Raw genomic sequence first — 21,333 nt, forward strand, 5'->3', positions numbered from 1 at the left:
GCCCGTCCTAAGGCTGCTCTTCCCGTCTGTGCACTGACAAGTGGCACTATGAGCACCTTCATCCGAGACGGCAAGGCAGAGGCTGAGACGGCACAGTGACCTCCCCAAGCCACACAGCCAGCCAGGATGGGCTCTGATTCCGCGGCCAGCCCCTCCCCACGCGGACATGGCCTGCACTGGGCGAGCACAAGGGCAGTTCGTCTGAGCAGGGCGACAGCGGTGGAGGGCTCCTGTGAGTCATTCTGACCCCAGAGTCGGGGACAAGAGAAGAGCACAGAGCCGTCATCTGCAAGTGCTGTCTGTTTATTTACAGAAATGGGCAAAGTGCCGAGCGGCCCGGGGCAGAGGCCGTCTCAGCTGGGCTCTGTCTTGCCAGGGCAGGTGGGATCCTGGTCCTCAGAGCCTTCCGTCGCAGCAGTAGATTTGGGGGCCCCCACAGCCTCTAAAACCAGCTCCAGGGCCCCGTCACCGGCCACGCGGTGCACCTTCTCGCCTCTGGCTGCGAGGATTTCTTCAATGTTCCTGAGAGAGAAGGAGGCACTGTGGGCCCTCACCAGTCCTGCAACTGTCCCTCGAGGGCACCCAAGGCCAGGCTCAAGCCAGAAACTCGGGTCCCTGCACAGTTGTGGCAGCGGGGCCACTGCATGCTGCCCCCTGGGCAGCAGATGATACTGTCCCATTCCCAGGAGAGAGTGCTCACTCAGAGGCCAGAATGAACTGTCCAGGCTACCTGGCCACAAGGCTCCTGACCCCCCCCCCCCCTGCCACTGCTCTCCACAGAGGGGTGAGGCCAACTCTGCAAGCCCAGGGCCCTGTCCACACCACCTCACATGCACCCCCAAGTCTGGGGTGGTCAACGAGCCAGCATCGATAGAGGACAAGAGACTGGCTGGGATCCCTGCTCCATAGCAGGCACTCAAGAAATCTTTGAACCACAAAACGAAAGGAAGTCGTTGCTTTCAGAGTCAACCTAGCCTGACCCTTCACGTTAGGGGAAGCCTGTGGCCCGGACAAGTGGGTCCTGCCTGCTGTCAGTGAGGGAGGACGTCAGGCAGTGAAGCAGGGCCAAAGGGGGCTGAGCTAGGGAAGAAGATTTGGCAAATAAAAACATGTCCCATCCTCGGGGCATAGTTATACAAAAGTTACTTGTGGTTTATCTGAAATTCAAGTTTAACTGCTCCTCCTGTATTGATAAGGCAGGAGAAGGGGGCCTGGTAAACCTCATCTGCAGGAGGGTGCCCCGGGGAGGTGGGGTGGGGCCCCTGACTTGGGGCTCTGTTCCCCCAATCCTGCCCAGGTGTTCTCACCTTTTCCCATCCAAATCAGAGAACCAGCCCAGGTTGTCCGCGATGATGTGGTGGTTCTGGCAGCCAGGGCAGGTCACAATGACCACACCCTGGTGATAAGCCAGCTTGGAGATTTGCTTAGAGGACCGGGTCCCACAGACCTGGTGGAGACAAAGAACAGGTGAGGCCAAGGGTCTGGCCCTGCCCCTCCAGGAAAGGCCCCTCCCATTGTAAGGACTAGCTCTACCCCAGGACAGAACCAGCCCTCTGCCTAAGGACCTGGGTCCTGAAGGATAAATCCACCCCTCCTCGTGAGCCGGCCCCACCCCTTTCCCAGAAGGCCCCGCCTCCCTGAGATAGACCCACCCCTCCCCCAGAAGGACCCACCCCCTAAGTGACAGCACCACACTCCACCGGGCCCCGCCCCTGTCCTAGAAGCACCAGTTCCCTAAAGGGTGGCTCCACCTGTTTCCCAAAAGGCCCCGCCCTGAGGATAGCGCCCCGCCTCCACGGGGCCCTGCCCCTCTCCCAGAAGGCCCCGCCCACGAGAGATAGCTCCATTCTCCGCGAGGGACACACCCCCGATGGATAGTAGCTCCACCCTTCAGTGCGGCCACGCCCGTCTTCCAGAAGGGCCCGCCTCCTAAGAGGTAGCTCCATTCTCCGCGGAGGACACGCCCCCTGAGGCATAGTTCCACCCCTCCGCCAGGAGATAGCGCCCTTCTCCGCGAAGGACACGCCCCCTGAGGGGTAGTAGCTCCACCCCTCCGCCAAGAGATAGCGCCCTTCTCTGCGGAGGACACGCCCCCTGAGGCATAGTTCCACCCCTCCGCCAAGAGATAGCGCCCTTCTCCGCGAAAGACACGCCCCCTGAGGGATAGCTCCACCCCTCCGCCAGGAGATAGCGCCCTTCTCTGCGGAGGACACGCCCCCTGAGGGGTAGTAGCTCCACCCCTCCTGGCGGTCAGGAGATAGCGCCCTTCTCCGCGAAGGACACGCCCCCTGAGGGGTAGCTCCACCCCTCCGCCAGGAGATAGTGCCCTTCTCCGCGAAGGACACGCCCCCTGAGGGGTAGCTCCACCCCTCCGCCAGGAGATAGCGCCCTTCTCTGCGGAGGACACGCCCCCTGAGGGGTAGTAGCTCCACCCCTCCTGGCGGTCAGGAGATAGCACCCTTCTCCGCGAAGGACACGCCCCCTGAGGGGTAGTAGCTCCACCCCTCCGCCAGGACATAGTGTCCTTCTCCGCGGAGGACACGCCCCCTGAGGGGTAGCTCCACCCCTCCGCCAGGAGATAGTGCCCTTCTCCGCGAAGGACACGCCCCCTGAGGGGTAGCTCCACCCCTCCGCCAGGAGATAGCGCCCTTCTCCGCGGAGGACACGCCCCCTGAGGGGTAGCTCCACCCCTCCGCCAGGAGATAGCGCCCTTCTCCGCGGAGGACACGCCCCCTGAGGGGTAGTAGCTCCACCCCTCCGCCAGGAGATAGCGCCCTTCTCCGCGGAGGACACGCCCCCTGAGGGGTAGCTCCACCCCTCCACTGGGTCCCATCCCGCGCCGCCTCCAGCCCCAGCGCGGTCCAGCGCCAGGTGCGGCTCCCTGCTCCGGCCCCGCACGCGCCCACCTTGCAGGTGTAGACGAGCTGGTACTTCGCCGCCCTGGGCCTAGGCTCGGAGCTCCAGCGCCGCCAGCCGCAGTCCCGGGGCCGTCTTTTCCCCGCGGCCTCCGGGCGGGCTCCGAACCCCCACAGCCGCCTCAGGCCGGGCCCTCGGGGCCGCGCGCGGCTCACCAGCGACGACACGCGGCACACCGCCGCTCGCAACATCCCTCCCGCCGACCCTAAGCGCCCCGCCTCGCCCTCGCCCTCGCCCGGCGGCGCTGAAGCCGCGCCGCCGCCATCTTAGAAGCGGGCAGCGGCGGAAGCGGCCCCCGTGCGGGCGGCCGGGGCGCGCTCTGCTGCCCCCTGGCGGCGGGCGGTGCGCGCTGGCGGGCGCGGGGACGGGGGTGCGCGCGCGAGTAAGGCCATCATCAGACGCAGCGGTCGTTTATTTGGGAGCTGCACTAACACGCTCGTGCGTCTGCATTACTGGAAGGGAGGACACGCCGGTGCACGACCCAGTGCGCGTGCCGGTGCGGAAACGGGCGGCGTCCGCGCCGCGGCCGGGCGATCAGCTGCGGGGCCGGGGCCGGGCCGCTAGGAGCCCTCGGTGTCCGTGTTGTCGCTGCCCGTGGTGTTCTCCCAGTCCACCTCCCCCTGTCTCGAGGCGTGCTGCATCTTACGGAGCGCCCGCTTCCTGCGGGAGAGCCGAGGCGCAGTGTGCGCAGGTGCGCGCAGGTACGCACAGGTGCGCGCAGGTGTGCACAGGTGCGCGCAGGTGCCGGTCGGGGCCGCCCACACGCACCCGGCTCCCGGCCCGGCGCCCACGCAGGCCCACCTGCGGTAGTTCTCAAAGCTCTCTTTGAGGCGCCGCCGCTCCTTCTCGGGGGGCTCCCCGCCGCTCAGACGTGCGTCCTGCAGCAACCCGGAGGCTCAGGCTCTGGCCAGCGCCAGGGGCCCCGCCTCTGCCCCGACTGCGCGCCTGGGGCCCGGCCCGAGCACGCAGCACCCGCTCCGCGGGGGACAGGCTCGCCGCCGGCTGCGTCCTGCGCGCACCCCGGGAGGGGAGCGGGGGTCTGGGTCCCTCCTTTCGGATGACAAGACAGACCCAGCCGCAGCCCGCGTGGGCGGGGCTCCGGGCCAGGCTTCCTCTATTCCTTTGCTGCGGGGGACTCCGGGCAGTGGAGCTGTCCGTCGGCGCTGCGTGGCCCGCACAGAAGACAGGCTTCCCACGGCTGCCGCTGCCCAGCACTGCCCTGCTCTGGCCACCCCTCTGCCCACTGCCTTGTGTAAGGGAGGGGGTTCAGCTTCATGTTCCGAACACTGCACCCCAAGAGCCCCTGGACAGAGGCCCTTGTGTATCCCCACCCCCACCCCGGCGTCCAGGTGGAGGAATCCACCTCCCCACACCAGGGGCACCCCAAGGCTGCCTTACATTGGGGTTCAGTGAAAGCCGCTCCTTCTGCAGAGCCTCAAAGGGCGGCTCTGGGCTCTCTCTGTCAGCCGGGACACCTGGAAAGGAAGTTGTGCCTGTGGGTACTGCCCACCCACTAGGACCAAGCTTGGCAGGGCCAATACTCAGCCCCTCAGTCCTGGCCAGTCCTGCACCATCTGCTAGGTCCTCACTCGGACCCCACAAGGACTCCCAATGCACAGAGGAGGGCACTGGGGCTCACTCCTCTCTCCCAAGAGACCCTCTGGGGCTCCTCCCACCAGGATGGCCTGGCCCCTCCTCAGTGGGGGCTGGGGTACTGCAGCGGTTGGGAGCAGATTTCAGGCTGCTGGGACCCCTCCAAATGTGCCAGGACCAGGACGGGCCCCTAGGACTCTTGGATAGCAGGTGCTCTGAGGGGCTGGCTCCCCTAAACTGGCCATGGTGGGGGACTATGGACTCCGTTCTCAGGGACATCATAGTGGGCTCAGGTCTCTGCCTGGAGCTGACACCTTTCTCTTCCTCGGCCTCTGACCCTCAAGCCACGCTGGCTCCTTCGACAGGTGATGCCAACACCTGGTGGGGGCCCCTGGGCTGGCTGGGCCTGCCACCGTGTGGGTCCTGTGCCTGTCCCCCTGTGGGGCCTTGGTGGCCTCGAGCTCGGTCTCTGGGCCACAGCAGACCGCCCAGCCCACACTTCTCCATTTGATGCCCCTTCTTCCTCTTTTGCCCCCTTTAGGAGCAGGGGTCAGGCCTGACGCTGAGGAAGTCTTCTTTGGCTTCCCACGCAACCTCTGCGGTGGCCCCTTCCCCTCCCCGTCCTGGCCCAGCACTGGGCTCTTCTGGAACTCTGGCACCCACCGTCAGAGCGAGCCCCTCGCCCCGGTCCCCTCTGGGCCAGCTCCTGGCCACCCCCGTGCAGGCCTGTCTCCAGGCGGGCAGAGGGAGCCTGCCTGCTACCTGAGGCCCCCAGCTCCCTGTCACCCTTGGTAGCCCCTATTTCCCGTTCTGTCCCCGCTTCCCAGACAGGCACACCTGGGCGTTAGCTGACTGCCACCTCCACTGCTCCCTGCTTGGTGAGGGTGCAGTCCTGGGGCCGGAGCTGGGACACAGACCCTGCAGACCTGGCCCCGGGCTAATGGGACTCTCGTGTGCTTGCTGGGGGACTTCACGGGGTACTTCTCCCTCCCAGCCTCAGTGACCCCATCTGTAAAATGCAGTTGTGAAGACCACAGGGATAGGGCTGAGGGACCCATCCCCAGGCACCATGGGGCTTTGCGTGCCGAGGGTCAGGACTGGCATCGAGTGAGGGCAACAAGGAGGCCTCGGTGGCACCCGAGCTTCCTCCTCACCTTTGTCAGAGAGCTGGGCGTCCTCCTCCAGGTCCCGGGGGATGGAGAGCTTCCAAAGAGAGACGGGCAGCTGGTTAGGACGCTGCCCCTGTGGACCTGGATCTAACCCACTGTCCCCAACGCTGTCACCCTCTGCACAAGCTTCTCGGGGACCTCTGCTGCACAGCCAGGCCAGGGGCGCAGCAGGAAGGCCCCCACAAGGGCCTGCATGGGTGCTGCCGGGTCTGTCCTGCCCTGCGGGCACCAGCTGCTCTCCCTCTGCCCAGCTGAGTGTTGGGAGGAGAGGGGACGGCCCAGCTCACCAGAGCCGGTGGCAGGTGGCCAAACTTCTGGAACTCCCGAGAGAGGTGTGTGGGGCTGTGGTCCAGCAGAGGCTGTGGCTGGGAGCCCACCCGGGGGTCACACTCACCTCCTGGGAGTTCCGGGGTGAGCTGTCCTCCAGGTCGGAGCTCTGTGGTCACAGAAGAGGGGCCGGTCAGCAGGCTGTGGGGGAACTGAGCCGCCTCGGGAATGGGCTGCGGTGGGATGTGATGGAGGGTCCCAGGCCAGCTGTCCTCCAGGGAGGTTCCCCCTCCCCCTCACCACACCCAGAGCTGCCTGCTAGGTCCTGAGCTCCTCAAGGTGGGTTCCACTCCAGGGGGCTCAGGAAGGCCCAGGACCTCCCGGGGCCACCAGGGACAATGGCAGAGCCACGCAGGACTGAAGCCGTCCAGTAGTTCCTCCTCCAGGCTCTGGGGACCTGGCTGCTCCCGAGAGGCCACCCGTGTCCCGCTGCAACAGGGCCCCCAGGGAGGCGCACCAGGATGAGCATCTCCAGCTGCTGCCGCTTGAGCCGGCCCTCCGCGGCCAGCAGCTGGCCCTCGCGCTGGAACAGGAGAAGCTGCAGCTCGTCGGCCTTCTCGCTCAGCTCCCGCACCTGCTTGCGCAGCGTGTCCTTGTCCTGCAGGCCGCGGGCGCATTGTGTGTGCAGCTCCTCCCGCGTCGCGATGGCCTGCGGGAGACCCTGGGTGGGACCGGCACAGCCCTGCCCGCGCCCAGCCGCCCAGCCGGCCTCCTCCGCCTTGCCCAGGGGCGTGGTGTTGGGCTTGTAAATGTAATGAAGCCTCCTGGTGGGAAGTGTGGGCCGTTCAGGAAGGACAAAGATCTGCACACTCGCCCTGCGCTGTGGCTCAGTGGTTGAGCATCCACCCTGCACCAAGAGGTCGCCGGTTGAATTCCCGGTCAGGGCACGTGCCCAGGTTGTGGGCCCGATCCCCAGTGGAGGGCGTGCAGGAGTCAACCAATCCATGTTCTCTCTCATTGATGTTTCTATCTCTCTCCCTCTCCCTGCCTCTCTCTCTAAAACCAATAAAGGAAAAAGAAAAACGACGGATGCATCACACCGTCATGCCCACCCCCGTGGGACACCGAGTGTGAATGTACAACTGCACCACGGCCAGACCACATCTGAGGGCAGAACGCGTACCTACAGCCTGCAGCCACCGGCCAGGGGCAGCCATTGTCCACAGCGGCTGGTCCAGAAGGTCTGGCTGCCAGTCAGACGTGTAGGAGGACCACCCACACCCCTGGTGACAGTTGGTCCCCAACAGCCAAGGTTTGACTAATAACTGAGAACTGTCCGAAGTGTGTCCCTGCCTCCCACTGAGGACCAAGCAGATGGTCCCGCGCACTCACCGGAGGCCCAGCCCCGTCCTCCCCAGGCCCACAGCCCCCCTGACACGCATGGGCTGTCAGGGTGACTAGGCCTCCACTCCCCGCCTGCTTCTTCGAGACTCCGCAGGTGCAGCGAGGGGCCCTGCTCCCCGCAGTGCCTCCCAGTCCCCACCACGGTCGTCCCTGCCCTTGAGACCATCCGCATGCCTATCGCTCCCAGCACAGAGGTATCGAGAAGCAGAATTGCCGGGTTAAAAGGGATCTGCGGTTTAAGGCTCCTGGCATCGCCGGCCGCCCTCTGGATGTCGCTGGGGCTGACGGGGGAAGGGGGGCGGACAGCAAGGGGAGCGGCTTCGGCGCTGGGTGGCACGCTGCCCCATCCGCAACGGCAGCCCGCCGAGGCTCCCAGGGTTTGTAGGTTTTAAAAAGTCACTTGCAAAACCAGACAGATGGCTTCCGTCACAAACACGGAAACGATATGTACACTGAGAAAATCTGGAACGTCCAGTGGACGATCTCAGAGTGGACTTCCTGCCGCGGGCTGGCGGAGGCGGGAGGCGGTATCGATATCGTTACCGGTCACGGTTTTAAATGAGCACATGCTGCTTCGTCCTTTAAAAACCACTTGGACCACGCCCTCCCCTCACCCCACCCGTTGCTCTGCCAGCGACGTGGATGAGGGAGCCGCCCCTTGTGTACCCTTGCCCACCACAGGTGTTGGTTACCTGGTCCCGCTCGATGGCCACCTCCTCCATCTGCTGCAGGATGGCCTCGATGCGGTCCTTGTACATCTTAGAGTCCTTCCGCAGGGCTTGGCACTGCAGCTCAAACATCTCCTTCTCCTCCACGCACTGCGGGAGACACAGCCAGCCTCCACCACCCGCCGCCCGCATTCTGGAGGCTGGCGAGCCCCTCGGGCCCTGCCCGCCCTGGGCTTCCAGACTGGTGGCTGGCCCTGACCGTCCGGGGCAGAGCGGGCAAAGGGTGGGTGAGGAGTTGGCCCGTGTGCCTCCAGGAAGGGGACGTAGGGATGTGGAGCTGCGAGCGAATGCCCCGTTCCAGGCACCGCGTGCCCCCCCAGCCTGGCTCGGCCCCCAGGCCCGTGTCCGGCTGTCGCAGCAGCATACCCGGGCGCGCAGGGCCTCGGCCTGACGCAGGTCTTTGCGCAGGGCGAAGATGACAGTGGCCTGCTCCTGGTGTTCCCGCAGCGCCTGCTGCCAGTCTTCCTCCAGCACCTGGATGTAGGGGCTGCTCTGGTCCAGCTTCCCCTCCTGTGGGTGGCGCAGGGCACAGGGCGGCAGGGCAGCGGCAGAGCCGGGAGAGGCGCCCGCCCCGCCAGCCCCGGCTGCGCCCGCCCCAGCGGCCCCCACCTGCACGGAGGCCTCCAGCTCCTGCACCCGCGCCTGCAGCAGCGCCTTCTCCTGCTGCAGCTCCCACAGCAGGTCCTGGCTGGGCCGCTGCTCCATGGCGTGCCGCAGCTTCAGCGTGTGTTTGCGCTCCACCTTGCAGTCGTCCTCCGCCTTCATCAGGCTGTGCTTGAGCCTGTCGACCTGCAGGACGGCGCCGTCAGCCTGGCAGCCCTCCCCGGGCGGTGGCCCCGACGCCCCGGCGCCCCCCACGGGACCGGGGCACCTCCAGCTGCAGGTCGCGGTTCCGCATGAGTGCGGTGCCCTTCTCCTCACTCTGGCGGGCCAGGCGCATGGCCAGGTCATAGTTCTCGTCCTTGCAGCGCTTCAGCTCCCGGCTGCAGGCCTCACACTCCTCCTTGAGCCTCTGCACGCGCTCCTGGTGCTTGCGCAGCAGGCTGTCCTTGACCCGCAGCTCCTTGATGAAGTCGTCCTTGGAGCTCAGCAGGGCCGTGAGGTCCTGCACCTTCTTCTGCAGCTTCATGACCTCCGTCATCAGCAGCTGTGTGAGGCCCGACTCCCCGGAGGCATCTGCGGACATCCGGGCCAGTGTCAGCCGGTCCCTGCCAACCCTGGGCTCTGGACTTGCCCAATCGCTCCTGGGGACAATTCCTGGTCCCTGCTGCTCCCCACAGAGGAAATGGACTGCGATTCTGACTCAGCACCCCCAGGGCAGGGTGCAGCCAGGGGCCCGGCACCCATCCCCCTCTCTCCGATTTTGTTGGGATCTTGACCGGAAGCAACAGGACTGGACTCCCGGCCAGGAGGGCACTGCCTCGCCTTTGCCAGGACTAACAGGCCCCTGACCTCTTGGGGTCAGACGGTCTTCTGGGCAGGACAGGCTCTGGGCCACGAGTCGGCCTCTGCACCCTCACCTCCCAGCCGCTTCCCGAGGAACAGGATGGGAGCCAGGGCCAGACACGGTCCCGGTGTGAACCCTCCCCATGTCTCTCCCCATTTCATCCCCTGGGAGGCGAGACAGGAAGGGGCCCGCCAGCCCTGTGGCTATGCCCACCCGTGAGGTCTCCTGCCCCCCATCCTGTCCCCGTGACCCCAGGCCCCACAGCCGCATGCCCGGCCTCACCGATGATCATGGAGAAGACGCGGGCAGGCTCCTTGCCCGTGACCTTCTTGTAGAGCTGTGGGTAATAGAGCTCCAGGCTCTCCAGGAAGGCCACGTAGCCCTTGTGGCCCGTCCGCTGCAGGATGTCGAGGAGCAGGCCTGCAACAGAGGGGCCTGGCTGGGCCGGTGGTCGCCGCGGGAGGGGGTCTGGGCTGGCTGACAGCCCTGAAGGCCCGGACCCGGGCCAGCGTCCAGGTGTCGCCCGCCCACCTCTGGGCCCTCCCAGCGGCCTCAGCTGCCAGGGAAGCCCCAAGCGCCGAGTACACAGGTGCGGGGATGCCAGGGATTTCCCAAGCACATGTGGCCAGTGGGGGGCGTGCCAGCAGCAGCCACCGTGGGGCCGGCTGCCGGCCGCCGGGAAGAGGGGGCGCGGCACTGACCCACTTTCCGCTTGCGGATGACCAGGTTGGGGTCACTGAGCACCTGCTCCTCGTCATCGGGGTTCAGGACCTTGCACTGCCGCAGGTAGGGCGTGATGCGTGCGGGGTCGATGACCGAGATGAGCTTCACCCTGAAGCTCTCCAGGGCACTCCAGCACTCGTCCTCGTTCTCGTAGTCCGACATGGCGGGGGGCGGCGCAGTCACTGCGTGACCCCCACTGAGCAGTCAGTGCCAGGCAGGACCCAGGCCTCCACCGGGGCGGCCAGAGCTCTGGGCAGAGCCCCACGAGGCGGGGTCGGGAGAGGTGCGCAGCCTCAACCTGCGCTCCGTCTCTGCGACCAACGGAGGGGCCACAGTGCTGGTGACCTGCTCCCCATCAGCTCCGCGGTGGCCTCCGTAGCCTTCCTTGGGCCCTGCTCCACCCTTTAGCCGCCCTGGTGCTTCTCTCTCCCGGAGTCACCCAGGAAGTGTTGGGGGAGGTGTGGAGATGCTCCAGGAACAGGTGGAGTCTCAGAAACACTGTCCTCTGCACCAGGCCCTTTGGCCTTAGTCCTGCTCCCGGACACCCCAAGGGCCATGGAGCTGGAGCTGACAGGGACGGCTGCCCCAGCGTGGAGGGGAGCGGGCAGGAGGAGCTGTTCGTGCCGCGGCTGCCCACGGGAACCTCCTCCCTGGCATGTGGGGAAGGGAGGCTCCAGCCCCAGCCGGCGGGTGCCCAGCCGGGGCGTGCCCAGCGGGGCCAGAAGCACGTTGGTGAGTGACCCTCCCACCTGCATGGCCCCACGACTTCCTCATTCCCCGATCCTCGCGCTCACATCCCAGTCCAATCCTCCCTCCTTCCGCCAGCGGGTGATGCAAGTCACCCGGCGCTGCCCAGGGTGGCCGGCTCCGAGTGACACTGCTGTTTGGGCAGGGCCGCCTGCAGGGGAGCAGGGCGGGCACTCGGGGTGGGGCCGTGTGCGGTATCACCAGGGCCGGCCTGAAGTGTGGCTTTGGCGCTGGCCCCGGGTGCTCTGGTCCCAGGCACCCAGCCACCTCTGGGCTCCCCTCCCGCCTCGCAGAGGAGGCTGGCTCTGGGTCCCACTCTGGGACTGTCGTGTCAGCTCTCTGACTCCCTGCGCAGGGACACCCATCGCTTTCCCTTCTACAGCAGAAGGCCGAGGCGGGGGGCAGCGATGAGGCTGCTCCTCCGGCTGGGGGGGACAGAGACCTGGACCCAGCCACCTGAGGACTGAGGTAGAGCCTTCGGCCACGTGGGAAAGGCTGGTCCCAGCCCCGGGAGCTCGAGCACAGTCCTAGAGACCCGGGCGGGGGCAGGCCTGGGCTTTTGAGGAATTTCTCCGACCTCCTGCTGTGCTAGGCCACCCTCCCCCCCCCAGCCCAGCAACAGGCGAGGCAGAGGCGCCCAGGGAAACACAGCCACTGGGCGGATGGTCCTCAGACCAGTGCTGGGTCCCTGCCTTTCCAGCCGAAAGCCCGCAGGCCCTGCCGGACGCCCCGCCCAGCCAAACACACAGCTGCTGCCCGGGCTGCGAAGGGGGACAGGGCAGCAGCTGAGGCCACGGGTGCCCTCTGGGATCTTTCCTGCAGGACCTGCTCCTGCTCCAGAAGCCCCAGCAGAGCCCAGCATCTCCCCTGCCCCCTCAGGGCATGGGCCGGCCTACCTTGGGGTCCTGGAGGGGGCACCGTGCGTGCGGTTGGAGGCTGGTCAGCCAGCGCCGGAGCCACCGATTCAATGAGGGACAGGAGGTGCTGCTGGCAGCCAGGGAGGGGGGGTGGAGGCGGAGGGAGCCCTGAACTTCCTGAAGGGGGACAGTCCCAGGTGGCTGCCTTCTGATTGGCCCAGCCAGGGAGGCACAGGAGGCCAAGGAGAAAAGTGGAAGTTGCCTGGCTCAGCCGAGAGCTCCCCAAGCCGGGGCTGCCTCAGCACCCAGGCAGTGCGAGTCAGCAAAAGCTCCCCGGACGCTGGCGAGTCCCCCACTGTCCAGGCTGCTGTGGCCCACACCAGCTTCTGGAGGCTTTTCGGGCACGGGGAGCTCTGTGCCCGGCCCGTTCACCTTCAGCAGCCCCGTGGGGACCAGCATCCAGGCGGGGGCCAGGCCTACGTAGGGGGTGTGAGTGTGGGGAGCTGGGCCAGGGACCTGAGGGCATCAGCCAGACTCTGTCCCCTCCCCCACAGCAAGGCCAGCACAGGCGTCGACCCAGTAGGGACTGCAGGGTCCTGAGGGCAGGAACCAGGGAGGCCACTGCAGCCTGCAAGGCACGGGCCGGCCACCCTTGTCCCATGTCACCGCCAGACAACACCGCAGCCGGCACCCTCGTCCCCTTTCCACCAGGACCTGCGGGGCAGTGCCAGCTCTGGGGGCCACGGCACCAGTCCTCCCTGGGAAGCTCCAGGCCTCCGCTCACCAGGGCAGCCATACCGGTTGGACAGAGTTGCCGGCAAGCCCGTGGGTTGAGGTGGCAGCGGCAGGACAGGCAGGACAGGCAGCTGCCGCGCCCCCAGCTCCGCCTCCCCCGGGTGCTCCCTTCCTGAGGGTCCCTGAGCCTCGGGCGGCTGCTCGGCCTCCCGGCCCACCCACGACCGTCAGCTGTTTGGCTAAAACCTCGAGAGTCCTGGTACAACCAGGTGCTGCTGAGTCTTGGTGGCTGTGTGGCCCTCCCAGGGGACAGCAGGGACCCCATGTCATGCCAGAAGTGGGCAGTCAGGGGTTCCCACAGGAGTGGGTGGCCGCACTCTGACCCAATGGCTGGCCTGTGCAGGGCCCTCCATCACCCCGTCTCCCCACTGGTAACACAGGCTGACAGGGGCACCAAGTAATGACGCCGGGTTCTGGGGTACATCAGGGTCAAGCTAGGACTCAGGGACAGAAAATATCCGGACAATCCCTGCATATTTGGAAATTAAATACAAGCCTTTAAATAAGCCAGAGGCCAGCGGAAATCAAGGAAAACTAGGAATCAGTTGAAAGAGTACAGGTGCAAAGCGAACCCCACACGGGCAACAAGTGTCAGGTGGGCCTGGGCGAGGGTGCTGCATGCTGCCTGGGGGTGAGGGGCAGGGGCAGGGGTGCGATGTGCTGCCTGGGGGTGAGGGGCAGGGGCAGGGGTGCGATGTGCTGCCTGGGGGTGAGGGGCAGGGGCGGGGGTGCGATGTGCTGCCTGGGGGTGAGGGGCAGGGGCAGGGGTGCGATGTGCTGCCTGGGGGTGAGGGGCAGGGGCAGGGGGTGCGATGTGCTGCCTGGGGGTGAGGGGCAGGGGCAGGGTGCGATGTGCTGTCTGGGATGAGGAGGCGTGGAGTGGGGGAGCAGGGTGCTGTCTGGGGGTGAGGGGCAGGGGCAGAGGTGCAGCTTGCTGTCTGGGGATGAGGGGCAGGGGCGGGGGTGCGATGTGCTGCCTGGGGGTGAGGGGCAGGGGCAGAGGTGCAGCTTGCTGTCTGGGGATGAGGGGCAGGGGCGGGGGTGCGATGTGCTGCCTGGGGGTGAGGGGCAGGGGCAGGGGTGCGATGTGCTGCCTGGGGGTGAGGGGCAGGGGCAGGGGTGCGATGTGCTGCCTGGGGGTGAGGGGCAGGGGCGGGGGTGCGATGTGCTGCCTGGGGGTGAGGGGCAGGGGCGGGGGTGCGATGTGCTGTCTGGGGATGAGGAGGCGTGGAGTGGGGGAGCAGGGTGCTGTCTGGGGGTGAGGGGACGGGGGCAGAGGTGCAGCTTGCTGTCTGGGGATGAGGGGCAGGGGCGGGGGTGCGATGTGCTGTCTGGGGGTGAGGGGCAGGGGCGGGGGTGCTGTCTGGGGGTGAGGGGCAGGGGCGGGGGTGCGATGTGCTGTCTGGGGGTGAGGGGGCCTGGGGCGGGGGTGCTCTCTGGGGGTGAGGGGACGGGAGCAGGACATGGCTGGACCTGCTCATTCCATTTCTGTCGGACACTGTGGACAGTAAGTCAGCGAATCACAGTGAAGTGCCCATGAGGACGGAGTGTTGGGAACACGAGCCCGGGAGGTGCCAGCCGAACCCACACTGGGTCTTGGGGACGGAAGCCGCCGGGGTTTGGTCTCATGCTGGAGAAACAGCCGCATGAAAGGGAGGAGCACCCTGTGGGCCGTCTGGGCCGCCCGTGTGGTCTGGGCGGCAGGGGAAGTGGGCCCGGTCCTCAAGTTGGCACCGAGGGCTGGCAGGCTCTCGGCTTCTCTTCCCCACACCCTGCACGGCCCGGGTGCAGGGCCCGAGGGTTCCAGGGTCCAGCCCGCGGCTCCTAGCACGTCCAGGAGAGGCCCGATCCCCTGGCCGCTGCCCAGTATCTCAGGGACCACAAGAGCCCAGCTCACTTTCCAATAAAGAAACAGAACGTTTAGCTCTGGCCGGTGTGGCTCAGTGGTTAGACGTTGGCCTGTGGACCGAGGGGTTCAAGCCCCAGCCTCGGTCGAGCTCGCATGGGAGACAACCGACTGGTGTGTCTCCCGCATCGACGTTTCTCGCGCTCCCTCCCTCTCTTCTGCTCTCTCTAAAAATCAGTGGCAGCCCTGGCCGGCCTGGCTCAGAGGTTAGAGCGTCGGCCTGCGGTCCGGAGAGACCCGGGTTCGGTTCCCGCTAAGGGCATGTACCTTGGTTGCAGTTTGTCCCCGGCCCTGGTTGGGTCGTGCGGGTGGCAGCCACTCGATGTGTCCCTTTCACGTCGATGTTTCTCTCTCTCACTCCCCACTCTATCTGGGCAAAAAATGGAAAAATGTCCTCGGGTGATAAAAAAAAAAAAAAAAAAGCATTTAAAAATCAATGGAAAAACATCCACAGATGAGGATTAACAAAAAACAAAACAAAAAGAACATTTATTAATTCTTTCAAATACTCCCATTTGGACTTGGGGAGCGGCCAAGCCCCTGTGACAACATGGTCTCTGACGGCAAAGCCTCCCAGGACCCGGCTGCGTCCTGCGGGGCGGTGGTGGCTGGCTGGGTCCAGCCGGGTCCTGACTCCTGTGGGCGGCGGCAGTGGGCTCAGGGCCGGGCAGTCCTGGAACCAGAACACCGGGTGGTGGGCGCCTGACCCCTGCCAGAGCCCACGGCGGGGGTGGGAGCTGTGCCTGGGGGCAGGGTCCCAGAGGGCGGCCCTGAGCCGGGGTGGGCTGCAGTGCCGTCTCGTCTCCGTGGTGTGCGCCCCTCCCTGGCCCACGCTGCCTCGGGGACCACGTGTCCTCCCCCACTCGGGTCTGTCTCACGATCTCAACCAAAGGTCGTGTGCCTGCCTGCATGGGCTCATGTTCACGGGAAGACGGCACCGACAGACTGTCGGGCAGGGGAAGGTGCCTCAGGACAGACGGACACTGAGTCAGGAATGATCAGGGAAGGTCTCTGCAGGACAGAGGGACAGCACGAAGGGCCTGGACGCCGGGGTGTGCTGAGTCTGCTGGCCCCCCGCCCAGGACTCTCCAGACTGGACCCACCTGCCCACCGCCAGCCCCTCACCTGCTCACAGTAGCCTCCTGCGCTTCCGGGGGTGCCGGCCATGTCGGGTCCTGAGCACGTCGAAGTCATCGGAATCATCGGGGGAGGTGGGGGCTCCCTGCACAAAATCCAGGCAGGGGGACAAGAGTCACCATCCAGCCAGGATGGATGGGATGGGGCCGGGGGAGCTGTGGATACGCCCCAACCCTGGGGCAGGCCACCCTTAGACATGCCGAGCCCCAGCAACAGAAACACTGGGCTCGGTGACACCACTACACGGAGGGGCCACGGCAGGCCAGGCATGGAGGACGCCGCCCTACCTGGGGCCACACGCAGGCTCTGGTTTTCGGCTGACCCCTGCCTCACCTGGGGGTTCCAACCCGCTCTGAACCCCCGGTGCCAGCCTTGGGTTCTGGTTCCCCGAGCCGGGCCAGCAGGACCATGTCTGAGGACCATGTGGAGGGTGTGGGGAGGCTGCGTACACAGCAGGGCAGGAGGCCTTTTCCCCTCCACAGCTCGGCAGCCCTGAGACCCCAAGAAGGTGGCACAGCCTCAGCCACAAACCCTGCCTCCCAGTGTCCATCAGCCTCGAGCCCAGCTCCGCGGCCACAGCTGCCCAGGCAGGGAAGGGGAGGGGAGGGCTGCCATGCACCCGGACAACCTCCCTGACTTGGCACCAAGTGTCTGAGCTGGCCTCGTGGGGACTCCCGGTGCCCACAGCCACGGGGGACACAGGGACATCCCCTGCACGTGCCCAGCGGGTTTCTCGTTGGGAAACGGGACGAGGGTTTGCCCCACGGCTCAGAAAGCCCCGAGAGGCTGGCGCCACAGCCAACACCAGGCGGGGTCTTGGTGTCCACAGACATGCGGGGCAGATGTGGGGGTGGGGGGGCAGGAAGCCCAGCCCATCTTCCCTCACACATGGCCGTGGGCCGAGGGTCCCCCACGTTAGCAGTGAGGTTCCTTCCTCCCGCAGCGCCACAGTGGCTGGAGGGGAGGTGCCTTCCGCACACGGTCTCCACGCAGCGGGCAGACTGCAGCCCGCTTCCTCCTCGGGGCCAGGCCGCAGCCTCTGGCTTGACTGCCACCTGCCCTCCCCCCGCCCCCGCCCAGCAGGGGCACAGTGAGGGGCGCAGGCGCTGAGTCCACGACCACCCACCTGAGCGGGGGCTGTGGCCGCCAGCCCTGCCCGGGGACTGCCCGGCGCCCAGCAGCCCAGCGCCCTGTCTCTGTCGGAGCGCTCCAGCCCCTCCAGGCCGTCCTCGCTCTCGGGGTCGTCCTCCAGGGCCGACAAGGTGGTGCGGGCACCACGAGGGGACAGGGTGGCCAGGAGCGCGGGGAGGGTGAAGGTGGCCAGGAAGCGGGCCTTGAGCAGCAGGTAGGCCGGGCTGTACTGCAGCTGCCTGCGCACCAGCCCCAGCGAGGCCGGCAGGGCCCCCGCCGCCCCGTTGGGCACCAGGGAGGCGGCTCTGTGCTCCAAGGTCTTCTTGTGCAGCAGGAGGTTGGACAGTGCCCGAAGGCTGCACAGGGTGGGGGGCTGGTAGGGCAGCCTGCTGGCTAGTGGGGGCACACACACCCCTCGCTGCCCCTTCAGCCACTCCCGCACGGCCGTCTCGCTCTCCTGAGAGAGCAGGCCTAGGTCCAGGGCTCGCTTCTCAGGCCCCAGCTGGGGTGGGGGCGGCCGCTCCGACTCCACGGGCACCCTGGTCTCCCCCAACTCGGAGGGGAGCGCACAGTGCGGAGGCGGCGGGCTGGGCCGGGGGCACTCTGCTTCAGGGTGCTCAGCCGGGACTGCAGCCTGGGAGGCCATCTGCCCAGCCACTTTCGCAGGGATCTGGGATGGCGGGGGCGTCGGGAGGGTCTCGAGGTCTGTCCTGGGGGGAGGGCCTGATGCTGGGTCCCTGCTGGCTGGGCCCTGGCTTGCTGGAGCCTCAGTCAAGGGCGACAGAGTCACTGACAGCCCTCCGGGGCCTGATGCTGGGTCCCTGCTGGCTGGGCCCTGACTTGCTGGAGCCTCAGTCAAGGGCGACAGAGTCCCCGACAGCCCTCCGGGGCCTGATGCTGGGTCCCTGCTGGCTGGGCCCTGGCTTGCTGGAGCCTCAGTCAAGGGCGACAGAGTCACCGACAGCCCTCCGGGGCCCGGGGGCCCTGCGGGTCTGGGAAGGCCCACCACAGCCGGCATCGGCACCGAGAGCAGCCCCTGGGCGGTGAGCACCCAGGCGACAGGCAGAGGGGTGCTGGCTGTGGTGTGCAGTCCACCCCTGGGGGTGCCCAGAGCTGGCGCCAGGCCGAGGGGCTGGACGGGCAGCTGAGTGGGGCTGGGGGCTGCAGGGAGACCGGGAGGTGCCTCGGGGAGGCCCTGCTTCCGGGACGTGGCGGGGGCCGGAGCCGGTCCCAGGCTGTCCAGAGGGCAGCTCGCAGGCACCTGGCTGGGGCCCGGATCGGGGGCCCCGGGGGCAGCTGGGGCCCTCACGGCCTCCATGGAGACGGGAGCCGAGGCTCCGGCGTGCAAGGCAGGGGGCTCCCTGTCCGTGGCTGCGACCAGGGAGCCTGAAGCACTTGGGCTGGCCACGGCGGGGGCCCCAGGCCCAGAGAGAGCCGACTCTGAGACGGCCGGCCCAGTGGTGGGGGGGCCCGGGGAGGCCAGCGGGAGAGGGGCCCGGAGGACCGCGGGCGAGGAGACCAGCAGCTGGGCCGGGAGAACCAGGGGGCCCGGCGCGGCCTTCCTGGCTCGGGCCTCCTGCAGCCGCTTCTCCCGAAGCAGCTCGGACACGGTCTTGGGCTTGGGCCGGGGTCGGCATGGAGCCAGCGGGGGCGCCGGGGGGTCCCGGCAGGTCTGCAGCCCCCGGCCCCCCCTGCGGCTGGCGCTGTCCTTTGTCGCCTCTGCGGCTGGCACGTCGCTCGGGAGGCCGCCTGAGGAGGACGGACACACCAGTGAGCCCGGCGCCTGTCGGGCGGCCTCTGGAGCATCTTCAAACCACGGCCCGCCCCGCTGGCCTTGCCTCTCAGGACCCAGATCCACCCATCCTGCTGGTGGGGGGACGTGTGGCCGCCGGGGAGCTCCCGTCCAGGTCCGTGCTGGGCGCCCCCGCTGTGCCCGCCCCAAGCCACCAGGCTCTCGTCCCGCTGCTGGGCCCCAAACAAAACCCTCATCGGGGGCCGTGCCCACGCTGCTCCCAGCCCGGGGCGGGTCTGGCTCTCCCCGTTAGACAAAGCCACCGAGAGAAAGCGGGAAGCAGTACCTGGGGTGTTCTGAGCACTTGAGGGCACCTGGAAAAGAAGGGAGAGTCAGCACCTCAGGGAGTCCACAGGGGCCTGGACCCCTTTTCACCACGACCAAGACCACGGCTCACCTGCCGCCCATAGTGGGACCACCCTGCAGGCAATGGCCCGGCCCGCAGAGCCCTCCTGGTCCCTTAGCCCCGCCCCCGGCCTCCTTCCGATGCAGCCCCCCCACAGACACCCTGGGAGAGCTCACTGGGCTGCCTCTGGGCTGGTCTACACAGAAAGGCAGGGCCGGGCTGTTTGGGCAGGAGGCACAGTGGCTCCGGGGCCTGGACAGGCACCACGGGCCACATTTGACACTCAGGTCATTTTGTGGTCTCCTCCCGTGGTGACGGGGCTCAGGACACAGCCTCTCGCTGACAGACCCCATGGGCTCGGCCACCGGCCAGCACCCACACCAGCAGGGCAGCCTCGGAACAGCAGCAGGACACCGTGCGAGGCTCACCCTGGACTTGTCTGACGTCTCGGGCTCCAAGCCCTCCCCTCACGGGGAGACGAGCAGACCCTCCCTGAGCTCAACCCCCATGGCCCCCAGACACCTGTCCTGGAAGGAGCTGGCGTCCTTACTTCCTGGCTGGGCCAACGGCCCCTGCACCCCGGGTGGCCTGGGGGGTGCAGGAAGGGCGCAGCAGCCAGGTGAGCCCAGGCCTGGCTCTCACCCGCACTCCTCACCTGAGCACCGGCCGGGGGCGGGGTGGGCAGCTGGGCCTTCCTCTCTCCAACAACCTCCATGCAGCCGGCGGTGTCGATCTGGAGCAGCTGGAGACGAGTGACACACGTGTGGCAACAAGCGACACCCGACAGGAGGTGCCCCAGGGGGACTCAGGCCAGCCCTGACCACAGCGCATCTTGGGAGCGGGTCTGAGGCCCCAGAGGCACTGACCGCAGCCCAGTGCACACCAGGCTGCTCACTGCCGCCCCCCGCCCTGGCCCAGGCCCCCGGCTGCCCCCCGCCCTGGCCCAGGCCCCAGCTGCCCCCCGCCCTGACCCAGGCCCCCGGCTGCCCCCCACCCTGACCCAGGCTGCTCAATGCCGCCCCCCGCCCTGGCCCAGGCCCCAGCTGCCCCCCGCCCTGACCCAGGCCCCCGGCTGCCCCCCACCCTGATCCAGGCTGCTCAGTGCCGCCCCCCGCCCTGGCCCAGGCCCTGGCTGCCAGGAGGCACCTCCCCGTGCCCCTCCAGGAGCAGGTTCAGGGGACAGCGGCAGGCACGCTGCCCCAGAGCTGCTGGCCACCGAGGCTGTTCCCACTGACCCACAGCTTGGAAACGCTGTGCCCCAAGCGCCTCCACCGCGAACTCCCGCACCCCAGACAGGGAGCTCCACGTGGGCTCACCTGGATAAAGAGGGTGAACACGGGGGTGCTGGCCAGGCGGGCATCCTGCAGCTGTGCCCTGATGCTGTCGGCTGGGGAAAGAGGGCACCTGTGCAAAGTGGCCCCGAGAGCCCCGGAGCCTGGGTGCCAGGCAGGGAGCCCCGAAGAACCCCAAATCCAGCTGGCACCACGCTCAACCCAGGGGCCAGGCCAGAGGGCAGGCTGGCCCTGACCGGTGCTCAGCTCGGCCTTTGAGGACAGGCCCCCCGAGAGCGCATGTCAACAGGCACCTTGATCTTCAGACAACCCACCCTGCTCAGCACCCAGGCCACTTCCCGGACCGACCACCGTGCTATGCAGGTGACAGGCTGAGCCCCTCGCCCCCCACGCAGGGTGCCCTTCTAGCACGAGCCTGCCGGTCACCCCGCCCTCCCCGGCCCCCAGGGCAGTACCTCGCGTGTGCACCACGGTGGGCCTCTGGGGGGTGCAGGGCAGGGTGATGTCGCCCACCCACGGGCTCACGGCCATCAGTAGCCGGCGCTCAAGGAGCCTCCCCTGCAGAGCATGTCCCCGGTGCCGCCGCCGCTCAGGGGGCCTGGCTGCGACGCTGCCACTGGGGGTGGTGCCCCCGGGCGAGCCGGGCGGGCGCGGCGGCTTCAGCTTTTCCCTCTGTGGAGGAAGGTGCCCGTCACTGCCCTCGCCTCCGGGGTGCCAGGGGGAGGGAGCCGGGGTCAGGGTGGGATGGGGTGCCCGGGGCGGGTGTGCACGCCCGCAGGGTGGGGGCTCGGGGGCGGGTGGACACAGGCAGGCCCTTACTAGTGCCCGACAGCGGGTAGCGGTGTTGGTCCTGAGCACCCGGAGCACGGTCTCCACAGGCACCTTCAGCAGACGCCTCCCACTCTGACAGACAGAGAGCAAGGCTGGAGGGCACGGAGCCTGGCAGCAGGGCTGACGCACACCAGACCCACAGCCGGCCCCGCCTTGGAGACACGTGCCCTGAACGGCAGCCTCCGGGGCCTCCCGGGGCGGCACACGCGGGCCGGCGGCCTCAGTGAGGAAGGCTGCTTCCTGGGCCCCATC

General features: G+C 67.6%; 3 protein-coding genes across 3 annotated transcripts; all 3 read right to left on the minus strand.

Annotated features, from left to right (window-relative positions):
* Window positions 1–290: 290 nt before the first annotated feature.
* Window positions 291–3,107, minus strand: DNLZ (DNL-type zinc finger). The gene is made up of 3 exons (XM_036261766.1): window positions 2,907–3,107; window positions 1,308–1,447; window positions 291–522 (listed from the first exon to the last, which is right to left on the minus strand). Exons 1-3 carry the CDS (start codon window positions 3,105–3,107, stop codon window positions 354–356), a joined length of 510 nt encoding a protein of 169 aa, XP_036117659.1. The 3' UTR covers window positions 291–353.
* A 369-nt stretch (window positions 3,108–3,476) lies between these two features.
* On the minus strand, window positions 3,477–11,946 carry CARD9 (caspase recruitment domain family member 9). The gene is made up of 13 exons (XM_036261367.1): window positions 11,891–11,946; window positions 10,226–10,429; window positions 9,807–9,944; window positions 8,949–9,253; window positions 8,687–8,866; window positions 8,444–8,587; window positions 8,042–8,167; window positions 6,463–6,654; window positions 6,073–6,114; window positions 5,664–5,712; window positions 4,315–4,391; window positions 3,718–3,794; window positions 3,477–3,576 (listed from the first exon to the last, which is right to left on the minus strand). The coding sequence occupies exons 2-13, from the start codon at window positions 10,407–10,409 to the stop codon at window positions 3,477–3,479; spliced, it is 1,614 nt and encodes a 537-aa protein (XP_036117260.1). The 5' UTR covers window positions 10,410–10,429; window positions 11,891–11,946.
* Window positions 11,947–13,237: 1,291 nt separating this feature from the next.
* LOC118629972 (snRNA-activating protein complex subunit 4-like) lies at window positions 13,238–21,332 on the minus strand. The gene is made up of 10 exons (XM_036261670.1): window positions 21,249–21,332; window positions 21,070–21,153; window positions 20,706–20,922; window positions 20,275–20,345; window positions 19,614–19,700; window positions 18,899–18,926; window positions 16,816–18,569; window positions 15,686–15,774; window positions 13,660–13,857; window positions 13,238–13,427 (listed from the first exon to the last, which is right to left on the minus strand). Exons 1-10 carry the CDS (start codon window positions 21,330–21,332, stop codon window positions 13,238–13,240), a joined length of 2,802 nt encoding a protein of 933 aa, XP_036117563.1.
* Window position 21,333: the final 1 nt, after the last annotated feature.

This window comes from Molossus molossus, unplaced genomic scaffold (assembly GCF_014108415.1).
Source record: "Molossus molossus isolate mMolMol1 unplaced genomic scaffold, mMolMol1.p scaffold_m16_p_14, whole genome shotgun sequence".
NCBI lineage: Eukaryota > Metazoa > Chordata > Mammalia > Chiroptera > Molossidae > Molossus > Molossus molossus.